Genomic DNA, 20,084 nt, shown 5'->3' with positions numbered 1-20,084 from the left:
TAGAAGAAGGGTATTCTTGCCGAGCTCTCTAAGTATTCTACTCGTCTAGAAAATTCGAGATTGGCAGGAGTTTTACGATTGTCTGTTTGAATGTAAATTACTCGAATACACTGCATAACCTATACAATCGGACAAAAAACAGGTCGAGCTAAGCTTAAATTAATCAGAAGCCGATCTAGGCCGCGAGACATTGTCAAAAACACACGCGTTTACTTTAATAATATGACATTTTCTTCTAGCCCGATGAAAAATGGCGATAATTTTTGCGTGTTAGCAGTGTCTTGTCATTTGTTATACCTCTTTCAATAAAGAAGTCCAGCATGAGCAATACATCTAGATCTATATTTTGTGCTAATGAGATGGCGTGTCTATTAATTTTTCATCTGATGTTTGTGTGCTCAACATGATCCACTTTCAGAAGCCATCTAAAAAGATAATATCACATCAGATATCATAAATTTCTGGCGCTCCTATCTTTCGACTTGGCGCAATTTTATTGATAAAACCCAAGTCTTTATTTTTATTACGCATTTATCTACATCCTTTTCGGACCGATTACAACTCCCACAGCCGTATTACTTAATGGGCTAATGTTTCGGAAACTCTAAATTATATTCCCTAGGTCAAGGGAGTTTGCACGATGGCGATCACCAATGACTGGTTTCACCAAATATCGCTGGATTCTTAGCTTGGATTCTCTATGTTATGACCTCATACGCGATAATGCATTCTTGCAAGAAATAGACCTGTCATTTCGTGAACGACCTATTCCCGCCATACGTGCAAAAGCAGCCCAGCTTTCGTGTAAATAGGCCGATAATATGGTCCTTTATTCGTTTTAGAGCCACACAAGCCTACTTTACCCTGCAAAATTTATCAGCGAAATAATATTCAGAAAACACTCACCGTCATGTAACGTGCCAATGATTAACGGGGTTCTCATTTTGCTTAACAGGGGCGGGTTTAACCTATTGACCTTTGAACTTATAAATCTTTATACCGATTTTTCTCTTGTCTTACTGAACGGATTCGGGTAAATGTTTGCAGGCTATGAAATGAATATCTGTTCTAAAAGTTGCTATCAAAATATATCGCGATTTCGACGAATAAGTTACAAAACCCCTGGTTTGAATATCTCTGCATTGTATACGCAAAAAGTGTGACGTCACTGCGCGTGACCCGATCTGTGTAATGACAGCTGAAGTGCCATTTATAGAAACGGAGGTGGACTGTCACTTTCAGTCTATTTTATTGTTCGCCTGTGTGAACTATTATTAACCCATACATTCTTGATGATAAACAAGTGCATATGGTTTCAATTCATTCACAAGTCATTAAGTTTGAATGTGATGTACCCAATACATGTCGGTATAAATTTATCGTGCAATAAATATATCACATTGTGAAACAGTGGGTTGAAAACATGTAGGTCACGCAGTTGTACTTCATGAATAAACATTAGTTTAATCAATACACCAATTGTGATGACGTAAAACACAGGGGGGTATATTGATTTTAGTGGCATGCTCGATCAACAGTGTTGCACCCTGTATTACGTGATAACACATAGTTGACATTTTGCTGATGCGGGCTAACCGTTATCACGCTAATAGTGGAAATTGCACCGACTAGATAATATTTTGTAGTTTTGATGGGCGTTTCCTTTCTGCTCACTGTGGATTGAGAGGAGATGCAGTGGTGACTTTTGATTCTCTCTTCTGTAAGGAACTATTGCAAACACATAATCTTGTCATTTTACTGTACGGTTTGTGAGTTGACGAACTCAAAACATTTATTTTAAATGGGTGAAGTTTTGTTTGATCCTTTTAATAGGAATGTAAAGTTCCCCCCACCCCATGATTGTTTTGTTTGATCCTTTTAATAGGAATGTAAAGTTCCCCCCACCCCATGATTGTTTTGTGTATTGTTTTGTTTTACCTGAAACAAATAAATAAATAATGTTAAACCGGATGTAAACATCTAACACAAAAAAAACCCCAAATAAATAAAAAAAACCAGAAAAAATGGGAGAGAGAAATGGGGTTTAATTCCACTGGGCATAAACCAGGTCATTTCAGGACTAACCTGTGGTACTATTTTATTTCTTTTGCGAGTACAAGGGGTCTTTAGCTGTGGTAGGGGGAATCAGAGAAAGAAAACCCATGAGGTTTGGCCGGCAACCCTACTCCTTGTCACATACAAGCATGATCAAAACATGCCACTTGACTCTATTTACAGACCTTATGATCTAAAGCCCATGCTAACACAAATGAAAAATGGAATCAATAAATAAAAATGATTCTAGAAAAAATAAAACATACCCTGACTATGCAATGGTTTTGCCATCCAGTTGTGTCAACTGTTTCAATGGCATTAAATAATTGAACTGGAATATACAGGTCACAATTCAACTATATGGAAACTTCACTCCATAGACCAGTAGTAACTAGTGTTTTCAGAGCTCACAGGGACCACACCCACACAAGTAACATTGTCATAATTTCGGCCTATTCAACTAAATTTAGTTTAATTGCATAATAAAGGAATAATAAAGCAATAAAATGAAATATATTTTAACATACAGTATGCAAGAGATAAATCTGCCTATTTCCAGTCTTTTTTTAGGTCTGAAATGTTATCTAAATTATTACTTAGACATTAATTAACTTATCCAGACCATAATCAACTCTCGATGTCACCGCTAGCGTGTGATATTTACTGGATTAGGATCATATTTGCTGCTCAACTTTCATTCATGATTTAATCATGAAATGGATAGTTGAGACTGTGTTTTTTATCGTACCGACTTTAGTAATGATGATCAAGGCTAGACCTAAAATTGAATCGTTACATTCTCGGTTCATAGTGGATCAGGAGGTCAGGTGTTCGAGCCCTGCATTGGCCGATAAAGTTCATTCACCTTGTCAGTGATGCAGGATGGAGGGCCTGACAAGGACAGCTGTCTAGTCGTTCGGATGGGACGAAAAACTGAGGTCCCGTATACACATTGGCGTTCACGTAAAACATCCCTTGGCAGTTGGGATTCGATATAAGAGTAGGCCGTAGTGCCGCTGCCCGGGCAAAATTTCCCTCATAGCACACTGTATGGCGTATGCCCATCTTCATTAGCCCAGGTTAGGAGCAGAACAGTAGGACGTTAAACCCCATTTCATTTCATTTCATTTCGAAACCATGACTGCAAGCCAGAGGGGAGTGGCCAGCTAGAGTTCAAAGCATGACACCCTAGACCACTAGGGAATCCACCTTTGGGTTAATCCTGTTTCTATCCCTGTGATGTCATCGCCTTTCAAACCTCATGGGTTTTCTCCCGGTCCTCCGTCTGTAAGTGCTTTTTTGTGCATGTCTGATTTATCAAAGACACTCCCAAATGTATTGTTTTCATTTTAAAATAAATGATAATATAAGATGTTTACATACCTTGACTATGTATAAATGATGATATAACTGACCATATTGTAATGGCTGGTATAACCATACTAACATGTGGAAAACATGCCCCACTTTCTTTATCTGTTTAAAATATATAAAAATAATACTAGACAATCAGGGGGGTTGGATGGTCGAATGATTATCATAAGGTCTGTCATTGAGTCAACTGGCATGGTTTCGATTCCCCCTGTTGTACATGACAAGGAGTAGGGTCACCTGTCCAACCTCGTGGGTTTTCTCTGGTTCCTCCGGTTTCCTACCACCGATAAAGACCCCTACGTGCAAGCAAATTATTGAAATAAAATTGAACCATATGTTGGTCCCGAAATGACCTAGTTGTGTGGTTAAACTCTCCCTCTCTCTTTCTCTGTGGTGTTAAATTATGTATTGATAGTGTTCATTATTGTTAATTACAGATGTATATATATATATATAGTTTAAGAGGGAGCCACGGTGGCTAGGTGGGTAAGGCGCTGGCTCGCTAGCCTGGAGGTCGAGTGTTCGATCCCTGCATTGGCCGAGAAAGTTGATCCCGATTTTCCGACGTGGTTTCCCCTTGTCAGTGATGCAGGACGGAGGGCCTGACAAGGACAGCTGTCTAGTCCCTCGGATGAGATGAAAAACCGAGGTCCCGTGTAAACATTGGAATGCACGTAAAAGATCCCTTGGCAGTTGGAATTCGATATAAGAGTAGGCGATAGTGCTGCTGCCCGGGCAAAATTTCCCTCATAGCACACTGTATGGCGTATGCCCATCTTCATTAGCCCAGTATAGGAGCAGAACAGTAGGACATTAAACCCCATTTTATTTTATTTCATTATAGTTTAAGATGAAGAATATTTGTTCAGCAGCATCATGTATCGTGTCAGTTTATACTCAAGCTGGCAACAAGAAAACTGACGCAAGTACCAGTGGTTTCATGGTTGAACATGGCATCGTAGTTACCACGGCTACCATATTGGCGCAATTAGTTGTTCAGTATCCAGATTTATTGAATAACATAGAAAAATCTTTCTACGAAAATCGTGATTTCAAACTAAAATGTCAAGTGACGTTTGAAAAATTACCCAGCAGACATCAAAAGAAAGTTTCCTTCAACGATTTACAAACGACTTTAACTCGATGTAGCTCAGATTATACCAGTACCAGTCGTGTTCAACATTATAATGCAGAGATAATTCACATATTTTCGTGTCCAAACTTTACGGAAGCCTTTGAAAGGTTATTAGGAGGTTCGGACTGGTCGTATGACCAGAAAATATCTCTTGATGAAGATCAGGAGGACAGTAAGAAAAATGACAACATCAGCGGAAAAATTCTAACAACACTGATGCAGAAATTTGTACTTCTGAAAGTGGATGATTTACCCGTGGAATATAAAGTGATCGAGGAGTATATCAACAGTTGTGTTAATATTGGTGATAAGTTAGATATCTGTGCGACGCCGTTTGGTAACCTCAGTGCGGATGTTTTTATAAATTCGTGGAGTAGTGGAATCGTTAGTAATGTTTACGGTAAAGATAATTGTTTGATTTTAACAGACGCTAGAATGATACCAGGAACAGAGGGTGGACCAGTTTACGTAAACAACGATAACGGAAGGTAAGTATTATAAATAATTACAGTAGTCAGTTATCTACCCTTCAATCCGGTTTTGTTGAAGTAGACCCAAGAAGTGAAATGAAATGAAAAGGGGTTTAACGTCCAAGTGTTCTGCACTGGGAATCATAGTGGCTAAGTGAGTAAGAAGCTGGCTCGCTAACCTGGAGGTCAAAGGTTCGATCCCGGTGTTGGCCGAGAAAGTTCATCAGTATTTTCCGGCGTGTTTCCCCTTGTCAGTGGTGCAGGACAGAGGGCCTGACAAGAACAGCTGTCTAGTCGTTTGGATGGGCCAGAAAACCAAGTTCCCATCTACACATTGGCATGCACTTAAAAAAGATCCCTGGGCAATTGGAATTCGATATAAGAGTCGACTGTTGCACCGCTGTGCGGGCAAAATTTCCCTCATACCACACTGTATGGTCTATGCCTGTCTTCATTAGCCCAGTTGGTGTAGAACAGTAGGACGTTAAACCCCATTTCATTTCTGTTCTGCACCAACAAGACTGATAAAGATAGGCATACGCCATACATTGTGCCATGAGGGAAATTTTGCCTGGACAGCAGCGCTACAAGTGTACATTTAGCAAAATATCCTCAGTCTATTCATAATGTCCATTAATCACCTTGACATTTTTGGGTTACAAAAGATATTCTGATTCTCAAACAATCCTCACCAAAAATCTGAAGCAGGAGGAAAGTTTTTATATTTGTGTTTTTATGGCTCCATGCAGCCAAAATTTTCATACCTTATTAAGTACAACATGACCGTTTATTTATTGACTATAAATGTTCGAAAGTGATTTAAGACTTGGTATATATATGATATATATATATAGATATTGTTGCATAATTGTCAAGATATTTGGAGATATTTATTTATCATGGGGCATCCTATACTGGGTTAAATCACTTCTCATACACATCAAATATCAGTGCACTACATTTATCCCATCATGTTGTTGATATAGGAATGTATGATTATCCAGTATCTTTTATCTCATGTTGTCATGTATATAGGAATGTATGATTATCCAGTATCATTTATCCCATCATGTTGTTTATATAGGAATGTATGATTGTCCAGTATCATTTATCTCATCATGTTTATATAGGAATGTATGATTATGCAATATCATTTATCTCATCATGTTGTTTTATAAGAATGTATGATTATCCAGTATCATTTATCTCATCATTGTTTATATAGGAATGTATGATTATCCAGTCGGGCTGGCAGAATATATCGATGTTGCTGATAATCGTCGGTAAATCTTGAAGATCGATAATCGATACAGAATTAAAATATGGATAATCGCGCAATTATAGGTAGTCACTTGTAAGAAGAAATCCATGAAAGATAATCCTTATCACAAGACATAACATACATATATTGAGGAACATATTGAAATTATATGGTTCTCATAGTGATTAAGAGCGTGTCCGCGAGAAAACCATACAGAAGGTGCTAAGGCTTCAATCACAGATTTTGACCAAATTTGGTTTATAAGTTGGGATAGTCCCAAAACACATAAATGTGCAATATTAGATAAATCTTTCAATTCCTGTATGAGAAAATTGAAAAAACATTTTTCATATGGTGAAATTGCCAACTTTGGCAAGTCCTTACACCTTTACTATACATAGCAGAAAGACCAAACTCACACAGTTTATCGATGACTCAGTGCTGTTACCACAATATTAACTACAGACGATTCTGGCGAACGAGATCTGTATACGGAATGGATATCAAAGCCTGTCTAAATTCCCCATTTTTCCTCACCCAAAGTTTGACGCCCTATAGCTACTTCTTTCATGGGGTGGGTTTAAAAAATTTATGCTCACGTGAACAAGCAACCTCCCAACATTTGATACAAAAAATAAAAATTTTATCGGAATCGACTTGACAAAAACTAGGTAAAGGAAACAATAACCCATGAAATTAACCTGTAATTTCCCTATTTTGGAGATAATTAACCGTAGTAGATAAAAAAAACCTAACAATTTATTTTCCTTTTCATTCATATGGTGTTTACTACCAGCCCTAAAATACATTAGTATCTGTTTTATAAAAATATCTTGAAAAAAAATACTTTCAAAGGCCTGTAATCGTTCATGGCTCATCTGGCGTCAAATAGACATTATTTTAAATAAAATAATCCAACGAAAATGAAAAATTCACCTAAAAGTGAGATTCGAACCACCAACCGCATGACTTCCCCCGACCCACCCTCTCACCGAGTTGCTTGTCCCAGAGCCCCAAGGTCCATGTCGTGGGCCCTGTTCAGGGGATTTGCCTAGGGCCTCTCTTATTCTAAATCCGGCCCTGAAGGTGCAGCTGACGGTGCCCGAGAGCTGTAGCTACCATACTACACTGTTCAATGTCACCCACTTCGACGCAATTAGGCTTCGTTGCCGTTAATATTTAAGCTTCCACATTTCTGTATTGTAGAAATTATCAGTGGATGTGTCCCAAAATGAATAGTGGAAACATGCTCTGAAATTAAACATTTTGTGGCCATTTTCGGTAACTTGTTCGAAAATGAAATCTTAAAGAGACAATACAACAAATATGTTAAAGGGACAATACAACAATACCTAGTATACAATAAATACAAATACACACTTATATAGAGTACAACATGGTACAAATAATGGCTATGGATATGATGAAAACGTATAAAAGTCAAAAATTTTATTTCTCTAATTAAATTTGCAAAAAAATGTATCACAAAAGCTTATTTTTAGCACTATTCAATAAGCTGTATATTTTAAGTATGTTGCATTCCGGTCATTTTTTTTACACCTATGGATACTATGTGCTTAGCACTTCAAACCATCCAAAGAAATTCAACTTGCATCCGTGAAAGAAAATGTTACAGTGTATCTTTTTCTGCAATATGGTACCCTAAAACAAGTCCACACAAAATTAGTATGTACTGATTTTTTTTTTTTCAAATTAGTGCTGGGGTAGAAGTTGACCTCCCGCTTTATCAGACAGGATCAAAATTAGAAGGTTGCTATTCCACCATAGAATGCAGTCTGTGCTTAAAAAAGGTGATAAATACACATGTGAAAACCGCAATTTTACCCATAAAATGAATAATTCCTGTACAGTCCTTTAGAGCGACCACTGTAACCACTTCAGCATGTTACCTCTTGCCCCTAGGGGGTGTCATACCATAAGTTTGATCAAAAACTTCCGACCCCCCATCTTGGCACTTTTTGCGATTTTTGCATGCTGTATGGTGTTTGCCCGTCTTCATTAGCCCAGTCGGAGCAGAACAATAGGACGCTAAACCCCATTTCATTTTATTTCATTTCATTTCAATATTTATTAGGGTTGTGTACTTGAGTCTAACGATTCGTTCAAATTTTTTTATATATTTACTTCCTGTAACTTGGGTACAATATATATGTGCGATAATCAACGAGACTTTATTTATTTTTTATTTTTGAAAATAAAAACATGTCATGCAACCCATTTAAAGTAACGTAGGATTATGTGAGAACCAGTTTTTTTATGGCCTGAACATTGAATGGTTGCTGCATACTAAACTTAGGCTGTCTGTCTACAATTAGCTCTGCTTGAAAACAGACACTAAGCTAGTTGAACGACATTTTAAGTCCTAAATCATTGATTTTAATCGATAACACTAAGTATACTTCGAGAATTTTGCTGAGTACCATATTTATTCTGTTTCCATTTAATAAAATTGAAAAAGTTTATTTAGTCTGTGTGTATGACAAATATGAAACAAAGTAGAAACACATTACAAAAAAGAATACTAATTTTTGGATATGACAGCCTTTTAGGACAGAGATCTATTCTCGAAGAATGAAGTAGATGTGGTTGCTGTTGCCATTCTCGCCTTCCTTGTATTGATTTCTTGTTTTTGTTGTCAACTTTTCACACAACCTGAATGCGTTTAAATATTTATATGAAATGAAGTTATTGTTTCAGGTGATTATGTGGTATTGTTATAAATGCAGCATCGTTATGTTTTTGTTTCAACATATTATTTGCTGGTACTGTTGTAAATGTAACATGGTTATGTTAAGTGGCCCGCATACTTGAATGATATTTTCAGACTTTACCAACCACCAAGAAATCTTAGATCTCAGTCTCAACTTAACTTAGTTGTGCCTACATGGAAATTGAAATCATTTGGATTCAAGTCCTTGGAAGTTGCAGCTGCAAATAAGTGGAATTCACCACCCGTTTCTCTCAAATCTGCCCCGTCACTAACAACATTTAAGTCACGTTTAAAGACATACCTGTTTAATACTTCATACAGATGAACTTAGTTTTGTTAGCGCTTTGAGCAGACACTTTGTTCTGGAGTTTAGTGCAATATAAGAATCCTTATTATTATTATTATTATTATTTGGCGATTGGAAAACACATTAACAGAACACAATTTTTATGGGAAACAATCACGGGTTTTATTGTTTCCCAGTGATTGTTTCCCATAAAAATTGTGTTCTGTTAAGATTATGTGGTGGTATTATTGTAAATGTAACATGATTATGTTGTTGTTTCAGGAAATTATGTGGTATTGTTGTAGCATCGTTATGCTGGAAGAATAATGAATGGATAGGTTTATCTATTGTCTGTTCTATTAAAGACGTAATATCAGCCATGTTTATAGATAGATTACAGAGAATAGAAAATATACCTCCATCGTCTACTACTACTACTAGAACAGGTTGGTTAGGAATTGAAATTGGGTTTAACATCCTACTGGTCTGCTCCGACACTGGGCTAATGAAGAGAAAGAGGGAAATGTGGTTTAACGTCCACTTGACACAAACTAGGTCATTTCGAGACTAACATATGGTTTAATTTTATTTCAGTAATTCGCTTGCACGTAGGGGTCTTTAGCAGTGTGAGGAAACCGGAGGACCCGGAGTAAAACCCAGGAGGTTGGACAGGCAACCCTACTCATTGTTACGTACAACCGGGGATTCGAAACCACACCAGTTGACTCAATGACAGGCCTTATGATACAGCGCGCACGTGCTAACCATTTGGCCATCCAACCCCCCAGGCTAATGAAGAGGGACATACGTCATGCAGTGTGCTATGAGGGATATTTTGCCCGAACAACAGCACTATGGCCTACTCGCTTTTCCATTTTTACATTTAATCATTAAATGGTTGAACCGTTCTAATCTACATCAAATCGGAGCCATCCGATGGCATTGTCTTGTCTTGTCATGTTAATAAATGTCTAATTAATAATTTAAATAACATTAAGGCCCAAAGAAAGACCTGCAATAGACAGATTTAGCTCTTGCATAATGTATGTTTAAAAAATACTTTCATTGAGTCTGTGCAGTTATTAATTTTCATTCGATTTGTTACATTACCTTGGAGCTATTCATATAAACAATGGTTTTATGGAAAATGATTTTACCGAATAGAATCAAAGATTTCGTGGTGTTATTTTTCAGATGGCTGTTTGAGTATGTATAATAATATTGTGATGGTGAAGGTTGGTGATACCTGGGGATCAGGTGTTATAATAAACTATACACCATCAACTACCTATATACTTACCTGTAGTCATGTCGTTAAACCTAGTCATAGTCATCCAGGTAGGATATCATTCACCTTCAACCACCTATATACTTACCTATAGTTGTGTCATTAAACCTAGTTATACAGGTAGGATATCATACCCCTTCAACCAACTATATACCTGGAGTCATGTCGTTAAACCTAGTCACAGTCATACAGGTAGGTCAATTTACACCTGGTTTAAACTGCCACAGACCTGGATAAATTATCCATTTGTATACATAGCAAAATTACACAGAAATACTGATATTAATTTACACTATCTGTCCCACTGTTCTCAGAACAATTATGTAAAGATGAAGGTGAAATTTGAAATTTATATGGTGGCGAGCATAATTCAAGGTATGGATTAACTCCTTTACAGAAAGGCTTCTTCCCCCACTGCTTATGGACGGAAAAGGAATAGGACAGAGCGATCTGTTATGGTTGGAAAATTATTGGAACAGGGCGATCTGTCATGGCTAAGGCGAAGTTGACACAGGTCATAGTTCTGGACTGAGTGGCTGGTTTAAACTACCACTGCCCTGGCTAAATTATACGTATTGAAAAATTACACAGAAATACAAAATATATCTTTTATTTGTTTCAGTTAGTATCAGAGAAAATGGAAATAAATCGTTTGTTAACAGTCATATTTTATATCATCATGATCCTCCTGTACAGTTTGATATCGCCCTGTTATCTACAGGTACAACGGGTCAAAGGTCATCAGCCACTGGTAGAACAGGTCAAAAGTCACCATCTACAGGTCAAAGATCTATATCGACAGGTACAACAGGTCAGAGGTCAACATCTACAAGTAGAACAGGCCAAAGGTCAAATCACACACTTCCTGTTAAACCTATTGAAGGTCAGTTCCATATACATGCATCATAAACAGAATTTGTTTCAGATATGATTATTACCAAGCCTGGAAATAAGGCACCTGTCACTGACAATGTCAGGCACAGATTCAGGCTTTGTCAGGCACAAAACCTCTGGTGCTTGTCCGGCACTGATATGTCTTTTTTTCTGATATTATTAATACATGTCCGGCACTAAGTTGAAAATGTCAGGTACTATTTAATTAGTGCCTGACATTTTGTCAGGTACATCTAAAAGCATTTCCAGTAAGAGAGTCTAGAAAACCAATACCAGGATCTGTTGGTCCAATATGTTTCACAGGGTCCAGAAATTTTTTGTATATTTTTGGAAAGAAGAAGGTGTTAGTGTCACTGGCCAGGTATAACTGTTTACCTATATTAATCTTATGAATCAATAGTATCCCCACCCACCTCTTATTACCTACAAGGGTTTCCTCCTCTGTGTTGGTTTATTTGTAAATGACCCCCTAATCAAAGATGTTAAGTTTGAATTGCATTTCATTGTTATTTTTGTTGCATATTCTGTATATACATGTATTACCATTCATCACATTTGTATATGGGTGTGTGGGATGGCCTAGTAGTCTAGAGTGTCGGGCTTTAGCTGGCTGGTCACCTCTGGTTTGCGGTCGTGGTTACGATCCCTGGTGTGAGCGTATGTGGCTTGGAGATAGGGGCGCCTTCTCAACCTTGTGGGTTTACTCCAGGTACTCCAGTTACCTCCCACAGCAAAAAATCATGATATTTATATCATTTGCTTGATAAAGACGAGAGTTTCCTCATCAAAACGTTGCATAGTAATAAACTCAGTAATTGTGTATCCATAAAATTGTACCTTGTGTTATATTTGGGGTATACTGAATAATGTTATCTCAGTTTAATACACAAAAATACATACTTATGGAAAAACAGCTACTTAATTTATTTGGGCAACGTTTCGAAGAGTATTATCAAGCTTAGTTTTAAAAGAGATGAATCATATATTGAGAGGTGACTTAAGACATTATAATTTTTATTTTGGCTTTATTTTCAGGTTCAAGGGTTTATGCCATTGGTCATGCCATATTTGGTGAAAATTTTAACCTTGAACCTACTATAACTTCAGGGATCATCTCCAAGGTGATTAAGGTCAATAATGTTCCAGTTATGATACAGGTCAGAATATACTATAATAAGTTACAAATGGTTTCTTTGTGGACTTGCTTCTTCTATGAACTCTGGCCGGTTTTAGAACAATATCAGCTTAACCCACACTAAAATGACGACAGAGAATTATGCCCTCAATATGAAATTGAATAGATGACAGGGAAAAATAATATATGTAATACACGTAATAACAATAATGTAACAAAAATAGACTATAATACAAAAACACCACATGTAATATACGTAATAACAATAATGTAACAAAAATAGACTATAATACAAAAACACCACATGAGAGTTAGCTATTTTCTGTCAATCATCGTAAATGCTATTTACCCCATTTGGATAAATATTTAACATAAATGGACTGATATTCATTTTAGAGACTTAACTGTCACAATATGGTAGTTTGTCAGGGATTGAAAATCACTCAAATGATGATTAGATCATTTAAATAATTAATGTTTTATAAATGTTTTATATTATAGACAATGTTCACCCAGGATCTAGTGGTGGGACGTTAGTTAATGTTCATCCAGGATCTAGTGGTGGGGTGTTAGTTTATGTTCACCCAGGGTCTAGTGGTGGGAAGTTAGTTAATGTTCACCCAGGGTCTAGTGGTGGGACGTTAGTTATTCTTCACCCAGGATCTAGTGGTGGGGTGTTAATTAATGTTCACCCAGGATCTAGTGGTGGGGTGTTAATTAATGTTCACCCAGGATCTAGTCGTGGGGTGTTAGTTAATGTTCACCCAGGATCTAGTGGTGGGGTGTTAGTTAATGTATTATAAATGTTTTATATTATAGACAACATGTGCCGTTCACCCAGGAGCTAGTGGTGGGGCATTAGTTAATGAAGATGGAAGATTAGTAGGAGTTATTGCTAGTAATACCAAGTAAGAGTTTTAGATGTTCATACAAAGTAGACAGATGCTTATAGCTTAAATGGAGAGAGAGAGAGAGAAATGGGGTTTAACTTTCACTCGACACAAACTAGGTCATTTTGGGACTAAAACATGGTTTAATTTTATTTCAATAATTCGCTTGCGCGTAGGGGTCTTTAGCAGTGGGAGGAAACCGGAGGACCCGGAGAAAACTTACGAGGTTTGACCTTAAATGGAAAGGACCGGTATCTTGTCAATTACCTTAATATTTCAGGGGAAATCTGCATTTTCTTATAAATTTATAGAGGCCTGTAAGGATCTAAGAAAATTGACTAATGAGACAGGCAGTACGGTTCAGTTCACTCGTCACAAACTAGTAGGTCATTTTGTGATTAACATGTGGTTCAATTTTCATTTAATAATTCGTTTGCACGTAGAGGTCTTTAGCAGTGGTAGGAAACCCATGAGGTGACCACTGAGTAAAGCTCTTTTATAGAGATCTGTGTGTTGTAAAGTCATGCAATAGTTGAGACATTACTTCTGCTTCCAAGAGACGGTTTAGTTCATTCTCACTGGGGGACTAGCCGATCTCATATGGGCCATATGTTAAAAATGGTTTTGTTCTTTCCATTTCTTTTTTTTGATGTTTTGTTTATTCTGTCTGTGTTTTGTTCTACAGTTTTTCTTGATTGTCTAGTTAGTGACAGATAGAGAAATGGGGTTTAACGTCCACTCGACACAATTTAGGTCTTTTCGGCACTTACACATGGTTCAATTTTATTTCAATAATTCGCTTGCGCATAGGGGTCTTTAGCAGTGTGAGTAAACCGGAGAACCCGGAGAAAACCCACAAGGTTGGCCAGGCGACCCTACTCCTTGTCACGTACAACTGGAGAGAGAGAGAGAAATGGGGTTTAAGGTCCACTCGACACAAACTAGGTCATTTTGGGACTAACATATGGTTCAATTTTATTTCCATAATTCGCTTGCGCGTAGGGGTCTTTAGCAGTGGGAGTAAACTGGAGAACCCGGAGAAAACCCACAAGGTTGGACAGGCGACCCTACTCCTTGTCACGTACAACCGGGGAATAGAAATCACGCCTGTTGACTCAATGACAGACCTTATGATAATCATTCAGCCATCCAACCCCCCTGATTGTCTAGAAATATTTTTATATATTTTAAACAGAGATACAGAAAGTGGAGCTTGTTTTCCACATGTTAGTATGGTTATACCAGCCATTACAATATGGTCAGTTATATCATCATTTATACATAGTCAAGGTATGTAAACATCTTATCATTTATTTTAAAAATAAAACAATATATTTGGGAGGCTTTGATAAGTCATACATGCACAAAAAAAAGCACTTACAGCAGTTTCGTTGATTAAGTGGTCTGAATCCAATAGGATCTTGCGAACAGTAATTATTCTTATTCAGGGCTCTCACAAGCCTATGTGCCCCACCCCCTCTTGCATACTGTAACTGGTTTGTTCTGTGCCTGTGCTTAGTTGCTTTTTATGATTAAAGAGATGTTAAAGACCATGTAAGATCAAAAATCTAAATTGCATGTATGTATAGCCCATGGTTACTATATCAACTTTACAGCAAGTTCACACGAATCTGATTAAAATTAAGTCTGCTGTTAACGTTTAAGTATCCGACACGCCAAAACGCTTTTCGATTTTTCAATTACGACCTTAATCCGGTTGATTGGCTGGTGACGTCACAGGCACTACACATAGGATATACATTATCTATACAATATCTCACTGTATGTACAATATAGCACTATCAATACACACGGCAAGTTGACAAGCGTCTATTGACGGTCCAATTACCACGTGACTGGCCTAATCATAATCACTGAATTATCGTCTTTCATTGGTATAGATTAGACATTAATTGTCATTGGAATATTTTAGAGTGAATTTAAAATGCCGTATCATTCCGTAGATCAATTTAAGCTGCCTTTGTTTAAATAGGCCACGTGTCAAATGAAGATGACTCAAGAAATTAGCGGATTTACCGGTAATTTGGATAACCCCGTAATACTTGAAATCCCAAACTTAAGTACAGGAATACAAATGGTGCCAGTCATTTGTCGATATATTCATTATTAGCTATATATAATAATAATAACCATTTCTATACATAAAGAACAACTACAGTGAATTTGGAATTTTCCGATGACTATGCATAACATGTACAATAGATCGCACTCATTTCTCTGCCAATCAACGCTTGGTATCTTATTATCAATATGTACCGTTCCATGTACTACGGGTGTAGTAAATGAGGTTAAACTTCGCCGCGAAAATTGCACGGGATCATTCGTGAAGTTCCTGGTGCCGTTTGATAAGTGATTAAATTTTTATTATAAAGAAGATAACCGAAGTTAGACATTATAACCTAATCGTATCAAAAACGTTAATCCATCCATCAATTAAATGTTGTTTAAACGGCAATCAACAAATAATACGAGGCTACTTGATTACAAAAACACCGGTGAGCAATAATTATTGGGTATATAGTAATTTTAAACAACTTATTAGTAAAACTTAATTATTTTATACAATTAATGTGTGTGTGTATGATTTTACCATTAGTTCGTTCGTGAGGTATTACACACACGTTCCACTTAGAGTGATGTCTTTGATCTGGCCGGCGTAAAAAAAGATAATTACCTAATCAACATTCTTAATCCCACTAACACTCACTGCTAACACCAACGTGTAAATTAGTTTATGACCCATGCCTGTATAACTTTTATAGTCGGATTGATTAATTAATGACAGATATTAACGACACTACAATTTATGTGGAAAAGCGAAGTGCTCGCAGTAAAAACCACATAGCTGGACCCGTATAGTATTTAGATATTAAAAGTGTTCGTCCAATAAGTTCCATATTGTAAAAAATTAAGAAGAGTTCAAGACTTCAAAGTTTAAAAGTTGCAGGCACTCTAAATTGGATCTTAAATTAAAATGAATTACAAAACAATTTATTTAATTAGGGGGATTAAGGAATCCTTCAGGCGTTAAAGAATACACACGCCGGCTGTATATAGGTAATTAAGGAATAAACATTCCGAATATGCATTAGGTCACTGTGACGTCACTGGCGTCTGAGGGGATTAAGAGTGTTTTCGATAATTGGCAAAGTCGTTTTGACAGAAGGTCTATTTTTACGACTTTGAGTGAAGATAACTGAATTAATTTCAACCATATTGGCATGAACTTGCCGTAAAGTGGATATAGTAACCATTGGCTACATGTATCCCAAACTTTCCAGATCCATCTTATGTGCACTTTAAAATTCAATTTTTTATTAAAGTTACATTTACAAAGTCAAAACATAATTATTTCTATGTCTTTTGGTCAATGGGTTGTCAACTCACTAATATACGATCATAGGTTATCTTTCTCACACTTAAAAATCTTCACACCGGAAATAATAACACAATTACCTCCCTTGTTTTCCTATTCCCCACCATGGAATAGCTATCTTCAAATGTTTGAATTTGAAGTTGAAAATGATATTTTTGCCAATTTCTCAACTGGCAATAGTGAATTATAGGATTAATAGGATTATTCTTTAACAAGGTAGGACTGTTTATAGATACCATCTATTTTAGGGCTTTATTTTAATACATTTTAAAAATATAACTTAAAAATATGAAATTGTACTTTTTTATTAAGAATATGCTTACAAAATTAATATTTCTGGTATGCACTGAGATAACTTGCTGCCCCCCAAGAAGTGTCGCCCCCTCAGCCCCCCCCCCCATCATAACCAACTTGTTCTAGTAAGAGACAATGGAGGTATATTTCCTATTCTCTATAATATATCTATACATATGGTTACTTAGTATCTAAACCCCAAAATTATCAAATATTTACTTAAATGTGCCACTGTACAGAAAACCTGTGATTCATTCTTTGCTTTCTGATAACGTGCACCAGGCAAATATGTTGTTTAAATTTGAGAACATTCCAGGAAAAGGCATTTATATAGGGAACAGAATATATTTAATCTTTTAGAGGCATTTAGTATCTGGATAGAGCAATAAACTATAACACATACTTATGGAAGAACAATTACTGATTTATTTAGGTGACATTTCGAAGTCGTTTTCAAGCAAGAATATCTGTGACTGTCGTTTGTCTGTTAGTTCAGGGTTGGCGCTCGCACTTCGGTTGTCCTGAAGCTGAAATTTGATGTACTGGGATAGCTCGGACCATGGATTAACATAGGCTAGCTGGCATTGGCCTCCTGCTTCCGTTTTCAGAGTTTTGCTACTTTCAACCTGAGCAGTGCCAGTTCATCCACTAGTTCTTCATATAAACTTAAAGTTAAAATATTTTCCTATTTACTTTCAGATGTAGATATTCTAAAACAACTCCATATAACCAATAAAACTGTTAATGATTTATGGTCTTTAAAGACAAGTAAACCAGGTACCTTTTTTTTTCATTATTGCACTGACTAGGCTGATGAAGAAGGGAAGACGTTCTGCAGTGTGCTTAGGGGAAAATTTTGCATGGATGCAGTGCAATGGCCTATTCTTTTTTTCCATGCCCAACAATCGGGGGAACATTAAGTTTTGGCCAATTGTATACACAGGATTTTTTATCCTATTCCAGGCCATAGACACTTTTCCTTGTCAGGGGGCGGGGTTTGGTGGCCGAATAGTTAAAGGAACTAAATCGCTAATATTTTGGACCTAGAAATTGGCACAAATGGGTCGCAACACATATAATAATGTAATATGAATTTATATAAACTGTTTTACATTCAATCGTGTCCGTTTTACTGTGAATTGTCACCAGTTATGTTCGGCGAAATACGCCAGAAGTCTCAACCGCAAGTCAGTTTCTAGCGTCTGGTTATTCCAGTCAACACCGATATTATTTATTGCACATGCTCTCCAAATACGAATATGATATCACCGTTTGACATGACTTGTGGAATATGTCTAGCCCCATTCTTTGAGCACCTTGTTACAAATGGCGCTGAAACGCATTATGGTACACGATTCGTGTACCAATAGTAAAATGTTTATTTTGTCTTAAATATTGGATATCAGAAGCCAATCTTTTCCAGGTAAGATCACAACACCAATGCTGATTTAAATTGCAAAAAAATTCGTGTTTTCAATGTCGAAGATTTTTGATGATATTGAGTTACAGACTTAGCTACTTTAATACATGCTCGTTGGATCAAAAGGTCTGTCATTGAGTCAACTGTTGTGGATTCGATTCCCGCTTGTACGTTACAAGGAGTAGGGTTGCCTGTCGAACCTTGTGGGTTTTCTCCGGGTCTGCCAGATTCTTCCCACTTCTAAAAACCACTACATTATTGCAATAAAATTGAACCATAGGTTGGTTCCGAATTGAGAATTGACTAGTCTCTCTCTCTCTCTCTCTCTCTCTCTCTCTCTCTCTCTCTCTCTCTCTCTCATTGCCAGGCACTACACCAGACTGGAAAGTATAGAATAACTATACAGCCAAAACAATGTCTTCGAGCACTATTACTATTATTCTGGTACTAATTATTTTTATAAATTTTTTTCTTTCATTTCAGCTCCTCAAATTGTTGCTAGCAGTAAATTATGATAATAGGTGGACAGTAGACTACAATGTTCTCAACATTCCACCTCAAATGATTTCAACAGTGTTAGAATAAAACTGTCATTGATCTTATTTAGAACTGATTATATTCTAATGGTGCAATGGATTTATGAGAAAAACAAATATGTAACAGGAAGTATATGTTATAGAAAAATAAAATAGGGTTCTCCTATTCTTCATTGGGGGTTGTTTGGTCGAAAAGGTTAACATTTGCGCGTGAAATCACAAGGTTTGTCATTGAGTCAAGTGGCATGGTTTTGATTGCCCGCTTGTACGAGACAAGGAGTATGGTCGCCACTCCAACCTCTCGGGTTTTCTCCGGGTCCTCCAATTTCCTTCCCCTGCTAAAGACCCCTGCACGCAAGCAAATACAGGATCGAACCCATCATCTCCTGGTTATTGGACAAGCGTTTTAATCACTGAGCCACATTATGTAAACCAATTGTAGACTTTCATATACACTGCCTATTATAGACTTTCATTATTCCACTTGTAAAACCTTGTCGCTAAAAAATCGCCAGAAATTGGATCTTTAATTTATTTTGTTTTTATTTTTTATCGAAATTGGAAGAATTACATTCATTGTTCAAGTTTTATTTATGGTAGCGTATCATGAATTCACGTGTTTTCACAAATGATGTTACAGAAACTCATTTCTATATTTGACCCAAAAATAAAATCTTATTGTTATAATTATTAATGAAATATTTCTTTCTGGTTTCACAAGTAGCTTTTATTGTCGACATTTAAAGAAAAATGAAGAGCTGAAATGACCGAATGTTCCCCAGTATTCCCCAGTCTGATTTCACCTTGTAAATGGTGCAGGACCGTCAGTCTGGCATAGAAAGTGGCTAGTCCTTCAAGCTCTCGTGTATAGATTGTTGTACACACAAAGCTTACCTCACAGGGGTATGGTTGTAACAG

The 20,084-nt window shown here is 36.8% G+C and overlaps 2 protein-coding genes across 7 annotated transcripts in view; one reads left to right on the top strand and one right to left on the bottom strand.

The window, feature by feature from the left end:
* LOC126825249 (uncharacterized) overlaps nt 1-954 on the bottom strand; it is a 27,500-nt gene extending 26,546 nt beyond the window's left edge. For both annotated transcript variants that reach the window (XM_050554819.1, XM_050554821.2), the window contains exon 1: nt 907-954. The gene's annotated coding sequence lies outside the window, so the exon portion shown is untranslated. The remainder of the gene's footprint in view (nt 1-906) is intronic.
* The window catches only part of LOC126825261 (peroxisomal leader peptide-processing protease), a 20,275-nt gene extending 191 nt beyond the window's left edge, over nt 1-20,084 (top strand). The window contains exons 1-10 of one of the 5 annotated variants that reach the window (XM_050554842.2): nt 1,183-1,224; nt 4,274-5,052; nt 9,595-9,758; nt 10,507-10,650; nt 11,223-11,483; nt 12,530-12,651; nt 13,449-13,537; nt 14,715-14,809; nt 17,910-17,987; nt 19,114-20,084. In XM_050554842.2, coding sequence (XP_050410799.1) covers nt 1,192-1,224; nt 4,274-5,052; nt 9,595-9,758; nt 10,507-10,650; nt 11,223-11,483; nt 12,530-12,651; nt 13,449-13,537; nt 14,715-14,809; nt 17,910-17,987; nt 19,114-19,145 — 1,797 coding nt within the window. In that variant the 5' untranslated portion in view covers nt 1,183-1,191 and the 3' untranslated portion in view covers nt 19,146-20,084. Of the gene's footprint in view, nt 1-1,182; nt 1,225-1,284; nt 1,426-1,450; nt 1,721-2,985; nt 3,343-4,273; nt 5,053-9,594; nt 9,759-10,506; nt 10,651-11,222; nt 11,484-12,529; nt 12,652-13,448; nt 13,538-14,714; nt 14,810-17,909; nt 17,988-19,113 lie in introns of those variants that run through there. The other 4 variants (XM_050554845.2, XM_050554843.2, XM_050554840.2 and 1 more) reach the window with 4 other exon arrangements.

Source organism: Patella vulgata, chromosome 6 (genome assembly GCF_932274485.2).
Source record: "Patella vulgata chromosome 6, xgPatVulg1.2, whole genome shotgun sequence".
NCBI lineage: Eukaryota > Metazoa > Mollusca > Gastropoda > Patellidae > Patella > Patella vulgata.
This window is presented reverse-complemented; position numbering and strand designations above follow the sequence as displayed.